This window comes from Mytilus californianus, unplaced genomic scaffold (assembly GCF_021869535.1).
Source record: "Mytilus californianus isolate M0D057914Y unplaced genomic scaffold, xbMytCali1.0.p SCAF_7, whole genome shotgun sequence".
Classification (NCBI taxonomy): domain Eukaryota; kingdom Metazoa; phylum Mollusca; class Bivalvia; order Mytilida; family Mytilidae; genus Mytilus; species Mytilus californianus.
In genome coordinates this window covers 40,553,865-40,564,488 of record NW_026262723.1, presented here as the reverse complement: position 1 = coordinate 40,564,488, position 10,624 = coordinate 40,553,865, and the positions used below count along the sequence as shown (strand labels likewise).

General features: G+C 31.3%; 1 protein-coding gene across 1 annotated transcript; it reads right to left on the bottom strand.

Moving 5' to 3' along the window:
• Positions 1 to 475: 475 nt before the first annotated feature.
• On the bottom strand, positions 476 to 6,497 carry LOC127708414 (glutamate receptor 4-like). The gene is made up of 7 exons (XM_052213287.1): positions 6,390 to 6,497; positions 5,763 to 5,863; positions 5,229 to 5,319; positions 4,007 to 4,340; positions 3,181 to 3,398; positions 2,568 to 2,818; positions 476 to 1,054 (listed from the first exon to the last, which is right to left on the bottom strand). The coding sequence occupies exons 1-7, from the start codon at positions 6,495 to 6,497 to the stop codon at positions 757 to 759; spliced, it is 1,401 nt and encodes a 466-aa protein (XP_052069247.1). The 3' UTR covers positions 476 to 756.
• Between the last annotated feature and the right edge of the window lie 4,127 nt (positions 6,498 to 10,624).

Genomic DNA, 10,624 nt, shown 5'->3' with positions numbered 1-10,624 from the left:
ATTTCATGCATATTCAGGACGAGAATCAATTATAAATTACTACATTGGTAGGTTCTGCTAGATACGACTGCAAGGGTGAAGTGTGCCATTGACGAATTTAATATAGACGAAACGCGCGTTTTGCGTAACATTGAACTAAACACTTGATAAAGTCTGATATTTTCTGTTTCTTAGTCAAGCGCCAATATAGAGTCTTATGTAGACGAAACGCGCGTCTGATGTACATGTACCTCGTTATAAACTCTGTATCACTGATAAGTTTTTGCAACCACTACGTCGATGCAACTGCTAGGGTATCACCAGCCCAGTAATCAAAACCTTTGTGTTGACATGGCATATTATTGATGTGTTCATTTTCTGTAAATTTAATATTTATAAAATGTTGAAATTTTCGAAACGCTAAGGTTTTCTTCTACCCCTGTCTTAAGTCAAATCTATTTAGCAGTTAAAATTTTCCAAAACATATTCAGAATTCTTTATTTGTTCTTGCATAAATACGGGTTACAGTAAAAACATATATATACATAATTTTCATATTTTGCATCTAGAGTAAATCTACATAAAAGCATTCTGGTATACACAAGTCAAATAAGTCGTCATATGTTTATTGTTTTTACAAAACAATCTAAATTAAATATCACAAGACCGGGATACCACAACTATTTTGACCTCATTTTGAAAGAAAAAATCAAAAAGTTACACGAAGAACGCTGTTGTTTAGATATTACACATTTTACAAAATAACAACGTTATAAACTATTCTTTACTAGCGAATGGTGACGTTGTGGATTGTTTTTTGCCAATTACTCTTATTAGCTGTAAAAAATAGGGTCGAATTTTGCCCGATAGGATCTTCCGATAAAATAGTTCGGCAGTAAATAAAATGATAGATACTCCTGCCACAGCCAAGTAGACATAAAACAATCCTGCTAAGCTGTCCATTCCTAAAGGTTTCGCACCACTTGTTCTAGATTGTGATGAACACGACTCTAGACTTGGCCACCATTCCTCTTTCCATCGCTCTGTCATACCAGCTTCTTGCATCTTCATCATACTACAAATAGAAAGTTATGAAAAGTGTCTACTGGAAGGTCTTGGTTGATTTTACAGTATACATAGTCTAGATAACGCTATTGAAAATTATATTTTAATGTACCATATCTTATTTTCACTGAACAGTTACAATACTCTTCTACTGGAGAAATTAAGTGTTAATAGATCGTTGAGCCATATCGTCATTTCAGTCATATACTCGTCTAAGCAAATATAGGTTTTGAAAAATGAAAACAACACGTTATAAACTGCATGCGTCCGAAGCTCTTTTTTGGAATTACTTTAATCAGGAACGCTCAAAGCCGAATATTTGTAAGACAAGGATTTATAAGAACCGAAACAGTTGAATAGCTATAGGACCAAACAGGACCTTAAAAAACCCCAAATCCGTCTACGGTCAACTTTGCCTGAGGGAGTTGAAACCTTAGTTTCTTATTATTTCAAAATTTATTAAAGGAAAATTTTAGAAAGGTTTGTTATAAATCATGTCAGTACCAAAGTACTGACTACTGAGCTGGTGATACCCTCGGGGAACCAACAGAGGTATCGACCCAGTGCTGTAAAAAATGAAAAACGACACGTTATAAATTTCATGCGTCCGAAGCACTTTAAAAGACACATATAATTGTTGTTGTTTTCTAATAATGTAATAATTCTATTCTATTCATAATAAAGTAAAGTACTCATTAAACAATACATCAATTATATAGGTTTTGTTAAGTGTTTGAATGAATAGAAATTTAGACTGCAACTTGAAAAATTTAGTGCATTGGGTAGGGGCAGAACATTTGCCATGTAACTTAAATCTGCAAATCCCTCATTGAATTGTCTCAATGAATCTTCATCGTGTGAAGGACTCGCATCAACGCCGACATAACGTGGCTGCATAATTTAAATCCGTACAGACAAATTAGACCCCTTATTCTATGATAGCACTGTTCTTGTTGTTAATTGTCCTTAAAAGAGGGGCGAAATTTAATTTAATTTAATTTAGTACCCTTTGAACTCTATCCGTCTCCACCTGATACAATTCTTCTCTACTTCAAAGAATTTGACATAAACGAATGAATTAAAATTAATAGATTTAGATATAAATTACTCTAAAATGTGATAAATAGGTATATTTACTTAGGGTAGCAGTATTCACAAAGATAAGGTAGCATTATTTACAAAGATAGGGTAAGCAGGTTTTCAAAAATACTTTTTGCAGACAATTTTTAATTTTTTTGTCGGCAGATTTTCAAAAAAAAACCAATGACCAATTAGTTATGGTAAGCACTAGCATAAATGATAGTATGGGAACACTGGACATATTTTTGTCTTTTTAAACATCACAGTCCAAGTTTATGTGTACCACTCAGAAAATTATAGCAGTGTATGAGACACGATAAAACGAGAAAACAAGAAAACGAGAAATTGAGTGGCGTTAACGTCGGCAAAGAAAATATTGGCTCAAAATATCCATTTTTTAATTCAGAACCTACAAATTGAAGCTCATTATTTCATATACTCACTTCAGGTTAAAAGAATCTTTGAAGAGAGCGTTTTCAGGAAGAACAAATCCTAGACCAGCGTTATTGAAAATCTCATCTGCTAAAGAATACTTCTCACATTCCTGTCTGACTATGTAGTCTAACTGTGTCACATCTGTCATAAAGGCGTGTTTCCCTTGATCAACATAAGACAGCGCTTCATCGTTGCTTGTAACTTTTGGCATGCTCCCCATCATTTCCCATACTTGCTTGTAGATTCCAGAATCAGACGTCTTAATTCAAATGAAAAAATATAAATTTTCTTTCAATTTTGGGATGTATTTGTAGATGCTTAACATTTGTAAAACGATTCATTATTCTGCATAAATTAATCTGAATTAAGAATAACCATGGTTTTATTTCTACGGATAATAATATGCTTTTTACAGTTGTTGCGGATACATTTTCAAAAAGCGATTGCCGTATTAGGATCATTTCATTTAAATTTTCCTTTACTGCAATGTATGTTAATTGCTTTCTCAATTAACAACCCAATCGCATGTTAGTATTGATTTTGTGTTTATAAAGGAAATTACAAACTTGTATAGTGATGCTAGAAGCGTTTTCTTAATTTACAACCATAATTGTTCATTACCATAAACAAAGTGTGTAGATTGGTACCAGATTTCACCAATGGTCCAATTTCCTTCTGTCCAACCAGTTCCTCTAGGCTATTGATTGGCTGTTCTGCAATACTGACTGTCAAGTTAGCGGCTAGATTTGCTGTGTATGTTGACGTCATCAAGATGGTAAAAACCCACCAAAATCCGAGCATTGATCTTCCAGAAAAAGTTGTCGGTCTTGGATCTACTCCTTAAATTGCAAAAATTGTATGAGTGGTTTTAAACGAATTTCTCAAAATATTTGTATCATTAAAACAATAATTGCAATACTTTCAATAAATAACCAACCCTGAGTGATGTGTGATCTTACTAGCACCAAACAGAACATATCATTCAGCACAATCTTTTTTTCAGATAAGAAAATTCTTTAACTTTTGAAAAGTAAATGTAAATTCTCCCGCAACCCAACCTGTAAATTATATTTCATGACATTGTTTCAAACTTTAAAAAATATAACATGTGTTATAATCACCATTAAATGGAAATATGATAGACTAACAAACCATTTAATGTCATTATATACCCCACAACTTTATCAAATTATGAAAACATGCAAATAATGCTAGGAAACAAAACAAGCAGTGAATTGTTTAGGTTGTTTTATTAAAGATATTATTATTCCATCGATTGCAGGAGAATATGCTCGAATCATTTCACCACCCATACGTATAACAGCATAATATATGTAATGATATAATAAACTTATCAAATATAAGTAGCAATGAAGACAAAATTTCACAAATTTTGGACTTTATATTTGACGATATGGTTCATCAGAAAAATCGAGATCTAATTTACCTTGCTCAAAGAATGAACCATAAATTAGCCAAGTTGTCTGTTTTAGACTTTTTTGCTCCATTACTAAATGTGGTTCATCCCTGCATGTTTTCTCTACATATGGATTGATATAACCAACAACACACAAAAGTATTCCCACAACGACAATAGCCACACCAATACAGCACCACACAATCAGTGAGAAGGGTTTAAACATTTTGAATATTTTGTTTGGTTCTCCATCAGGTCGTTTCGTTAAGATACCAACACCATCTTCTATGAAGGGTACTGTAAAATCAATGACAGTTTCTCTGATCGATGTAATGGTAAATGGTCCAATTGCAAAATCAACTTCCTACAAACAATTTTTAAAATATTAATTACTTATTGTTGTGATTATGATTCAATAATTAAGATATTCCACAGATTATCGGTGTTGCAGATGCAACAGGTAACACAGGTTATAATCTGCTGCACATCATTGCAAAATCCATTGTATTGCAACGGAATTCGGAACGACAAATACCACGATATCACCAATAATAGGTTTTGAATTGCAATCGGAAAGATAGATCATACTGTATCTGTCGCAATGTTAATATGGTGTACTATTTCTAGCAATACTCATATTCAGAACACAGAGAGTTTGTCAGATTTCAAAAGGTTAAGTCACCCAAAATCCCTTTCCAGTTTCTTCCATAGCTCGTGTCATTTTTAATGAATATGTCAAAACTTATATCTATAAAGATTATTTGTTTTTTTTTATTGCAGGAATTACAAAACCAAGGAAAACACAACCGGATGTTTGATCATTTTGCACAAACAGATTGATAAATGTCTAGAAAGGGATATTTTTTTCCATTTAAGAAAACACTATAAAAAAGATTTTTCACTTGTACATTGTAGTTATGTTAATGTGGTACTATGCAAATACTGTACGTACATCTATGCCAATATATTCTTTTATTAAAATCAGATCAACGATAACTTTCAGATGTTCACTTTTCGATCCTTTAGTTAGTTTGATCATTTGTGGATAGTTGTACTTTTAACTACTTTCATATGATCAATTTTCTATCCTTATTTTGATCATTTGTGGATAGTACTTTTAACTACTTTCAGATGTTCAATTTTCGATCCTTAGTTTGATCATTTGTGGATAGTTGTACTTTTATATACAACACCACATTTTGTTATTGTAGTAACAAATCCTTTTCATTTTAAATGTATAATATTTTCCTACCCCACGCATGACCATGCCGACCATTCCGTTCCAAGTACCATCACTGTTTAGCCCACCGTACATACCATCCGGGGGCCCTACAATTTTGTAACTGAAAAGAATGAAAACCCCTTAAAGCTCACTTGTCATTTATTTTTTAAATGCATTTTAGATGCTAAAAAGTAAAATAAGTCTCACTTATAAGTCAGATTGATATATATATATATATATTAGAAGGTTTTTTTCATTTTAATATAAAATATTTAATAATATTCATTTGATTCAATTTGATATTCTTTTTTTTCATATAGTTCTTCAACTCCTTTGGTTCATATAAACCCTTGGCTTTTAAAGATTCGGCTTTGCGCGTTCTTGATGAAGGTAAATCCAGAAAAGCGGTTCGGACGCACGAAATTTGTAAAATGTTGTTTTTATTTTTTGAAATAATGAAAAAAAAAAAAACTCTTTAGCATTGATTACTTTAAAAAGAGGACCCATTATAAAATTTATATTGAGTTAACAGATGGAATTAGTCAGTGTTATTATTATACATACTTGAATTTAAAATGTCTTGCCAGTTCATTGAGAATATCAAAACAAAAACCAGAATACTCAATTGTACCGTTGTTGTCAGTGAAAATCACAAATGGTTTTATCTGCAATATGAACAATTAGATGAGACCAGATCTAGATTAAAATAATTTGATGTAAAATTATATAAAAAATACAAACATCAAATTGTTTTTACAATAATGTCTTGGTTTTTAATACAAGAGAAATTTTACTTATTTTATTGACATCGATATAAACTTAATAGCTTACATATAAATAAAATGTTCAAATGGAGTCAATCAATTTTTGCATACTTGTATAAATATAGAAGAGAAAAACATACGAATAAGCTTTTGCATTGCTTTTTTTAAAATGATCAGGTTGTGCTGGAACTACTTACCTTCCATAGTACCTGAGATCTTTACTTTTTTTTTTTTGGTGGATAGTGTTGTGAAGTCATAGTTTTGTGAAGTGATTTCTTGATGATTTTTGTCTATAATCTCATTTTATTTCTTTAGTCATTTGGTCTGTCTTTCTTTGATTCTTATTGTTTCGATTTTCTCTTTTTATTTTTTTCCATAATTGAACAAGATTATAAATTAACTGCTATGTACATATAAAAGAGCTTACAGGTTTTGTAGCGATAGTCAATGTTCTATTTCCAAAATCTGTAAAATCATTCCCAAATAGCACATTTTTTACTAGATCAAGTCTGTAATCGTTGTTCCAAGTTCCCATATGTTTGTATGTATTCGTGTTTATCACTGGACTGCATATTTGATATGTTGCTGTCTTTGGAAATGTATCAGTACCCCACGAAAGGCCTCCTGTATATCCAGTAATTGATACCTATTAAAAGAAATATAGATTTGGCAAAATCTTTCGGAATTGTGGATCTGCAATGCTCTTTAGCTTCGTACTTTATTTCATCTTTTCACCTTTTTGATTCTAGCGTCACTGATAAGTTTTTTGTAGACGAAACGCACGTCTGGTGTACTCAATTATAAGCCTGTTATCTTTGATGACTTTTTGTCATGGACATTGAAGTTCATTTATTGTATACTCAGAATTTGATATAACTTTTGTGAAAAAAAGTTAATATTTATTTTAACATTTGATTCGCATTATAAGCCTCTGTGGTTTACATATCTGAAAATACGTATTACAGCCTTGTAAATCACACCTTTAAGTAGTTCTGTCAGCTTAGCAAATACTGTATATACATGAAATCCAACATAGTCTTGTCTATACGATGATGATTGACTGTTTGATAGATTGATGTATACATCAAGTAGTCCTTGTTAAGGTAAAAAATACCAATTAAACAAAACATTGGGGAAAGTTTTACTTTCTTACATTCGAACCTATAAAGCAAATGAATATTAACTTATTCTGATTCTGATTCTGGTACCAGAAAACATATTTCAGAGAAATGTTTTGATTAAACTTCAATTTTAGATCATTACTTTTCAGCTTTAAGTTAATGCACTAAATCGGTCAACTATATCCAGATACTGTTTGTTTGGTGTAATCATAAAACTATTGTTTAGATATAGACTAGGGGATAAATGACTTCATGTAACAGATTGGCGATCTATGATAATGTTATACCATTTAGAATACTATAATAGATATAAGAAGATGTGGTATGAGTGCCAATAAGACAACTCTCCATCCAAGTAAAAATTTATAAAAGTAAACCATTATAGGTCACAGTACGGTCTTCAACACGGAGCCTTGGCTCACACCGAACAGTAAGCTATAAAGGGCCCCAAAAAATTACTAGTGTAAAACCATTCAAACGGGAAAACTAACGGTCTAATCTATATACAAAACGAGAAACGAGAAACACTTATAAGCCCTGGTATCATTTCCCAGGTTCCTACATCTATACTATAGCACGACGGTTGAAAGCTCAATATCTCGTAATTGAGCCAATATAGTAGTTGATGATCCACCACACAGCGATAAAGTCGCTACAATTCTATTGACAATAAAGCTTAAAATTCAACGAATATTATACTTCTCCTTTTTTAAAGTAATAGAAACATATATCTCTATCTTCCAACCCTTCTAATAATTGGAATCATTCATTCTGCTGCTTTAAATTGAAATTCTATGTATAATTAAGGACTTATTTGCATGACTGCTTGTGTTTTTATTAATAGTCCGTGTAATAAGACCTAGGTGGACTTTAGACATGATTTTTCAACTGATTATATTGCAAAAAATTTATTTACACTGCCTTCAAATAAGTTTTATTTCTTGTAAACACGACACCATGTGCAAACACTGACATCGCGTGAACAAGAAAAGAATATTATTATCACATCAGTTGACATTAGAATTGACTATTGCTTTTTTATTTTCATTTGGTTTAGTTTTATATGGTCAGTTTATAATATTATATTGAGTTTAAGAAATTAGCCGTTACAAATTAATTTTAATAATATATGGCAACAAAATGATACTTTTCAACACCGTATTATTAAACAAAAAAAAAAGAATCCAGGCTAATTAGTGTCACTAGCCCTCATTTGAAACCGTCAGAGCGGATGCCACAATTGTGCCATTTTTTTTGTCCTTTAACTAGTTAAACTGAAATCCAAATAAATGTATCCAAATATGAAATAAATAAAACTAATAAAAAATATGAAATCAGATTTAAAAAAAAGACAAAAACAATAGCTGAAGTAAAATTATAGTAATGCAAATTGTACAGTATTATTTTCATTCCCGGAGCCAAAGAAATTAGTTCTACTTCCAGTTTTCGAGGGTCGTATAGAAGATTTTAAGGTTGTCTTTTGTTTACACATTTGTTTTTGTAATGGATGTTCTACTGTCTATCATCTTATCATAAGGCTTTTCGGATTTTGCCCGTTTCTTCATTAACAATTAAGATATATATTACAGCTGTAATTGTTTTTTTATGAAATCATAAACTTAAGAAAAAGTCCATGGCTATAGGCGTAAGAATAATGCGAAAGCTGTCCTTTTTGTTTCAGTGATATCAAAAATACTGACTTTTGCTGAGTTCAAAGCACTTTTCTCGATCAATTTTCATCAGCAATACTTAGAGTTAAAAAGGAGCTAAATGAAAGAAAAGAAAAATATTTGAGTTTTGAGCAACAAAACAAGATGACAGAGTACATAAGCAGTCCAATCTGTATTGGGTCAGAGACTTTAAGGACTAGACATTACAAATTGTATTATGAAACGCTAATTATCTAGCGAATAGAGTAGGAAGGACAAACAAAGAACTAGGCAAGGTATTCGTCAAGTTGTTAGAAATTTTAACACAGAAGGTTAAGCTTTTAGACAACTATTTACTACTTACTCCGTTTGAAACCAAATGACGTAGAAGTTAGCAATTATATTTCACCGTACGGCCTTGACAATGTGCAAAACTCATTACGCATAGCAAGCTTTAAAAGGCCCCGAAATGACTAATGCATCATAATTCAAACGCAAAAACTAACTAACAAACGAAAAATAAACATGATATACAGCAACAAAATACAACCACTGAAATACAGGCTCCTGACTTGGGACCGGCAATTTTGGAACGTGAAAGGGTAAAATATGTTTGCGGGCGCCAAACCCTACCATAACCTGGTATAGTAGTTAAACAGAACAAAATGAGAAAAAAAACTATAAAAATCAGATGAAAGGGGCTTAACTCATCAGATCGATACAAAGCACAAAAGCATCTAACAGAAACACAGAAACACAAAATACAAAGTACAGATGTTTTATCGTCAAGCTCGCAATGCATAAGTTAATAACATTGAAAGCAATGAAATGTGCCTAACCTAAATACAACTTGCCGTAGGAAGTTTCAGTCGGAAAATATGAAAAATGATATCTACCTTACATATCACTGACCTTTTTTAATTCAGCAGCAAATGATTCCCCATATTTGAGAACAGAGGAATGTTGTCTGCAGTTAAATGTCTCAAACGCTACGATTGGTGTTGACGTCTCCAAGTTTTTGAACGCCTCAACAAACACAATCTTTCCATCACTGATGTAACTTTGATGAGCCTTCAAGATTTAAAAAAGAGCAGATGTAAGATGTAAGAATTATTAAATACATTTTTTTATAAAAAAAAATATTATGTATGACTGATAAGTCTTTGTAGTAACAATTACTACAAACCAGTAAAAGTCTGATATGGCCTCACTACAAAAGTCTAAAAGTCTGAAAAGACCAGGTTTTGTCTTAATTTGCATGAACTTTTACTCGACATTCTCCAAAAGTATGACTTGTGTCTTAATTTTTCTTGACAAATTCTCATTTATATTAAATTTGTATGAAATTTACTCGACATATTCTCGACATTCTGAATATGGTCTTAAAATTTCTTGACAAATTCTTGACATTTGAATACTGTCTTGAAATTTCTCGACATTTTTATTTTTTCTCAGTATGGCTTGACATATTCTGAACATTTTGAATCGTGTCTTCAATTTACTTGACAGTTCTGAGTTTTACAAATCTTGACCAATATTCATGATATTACTTTAATCTTTATTTCTCTTTATATGATATACTGTTGTTTCAAGTTACTCTTCTTTACAACAAAAATAAAAGTTTGGCATGTAAAATAATTGAAAATTTGGGAATATAAATATTTTTACAAATGCAAATATGGCTATGAAATCTAAAGTATAAAATAATTCAAATGTGGGTGTGTTGATATAAAACAATTTCAATGTGGGTTTTTAAATAATTACAAATTTTGATTCCTAAATCTTATAAATTAAATGATTCAAACCAATCATACTGTAGACATATTTCATTCTACATTCATAATATTCAATGTTGATATGGTAAATAATTATTATACCAAAATGTGGTTTAT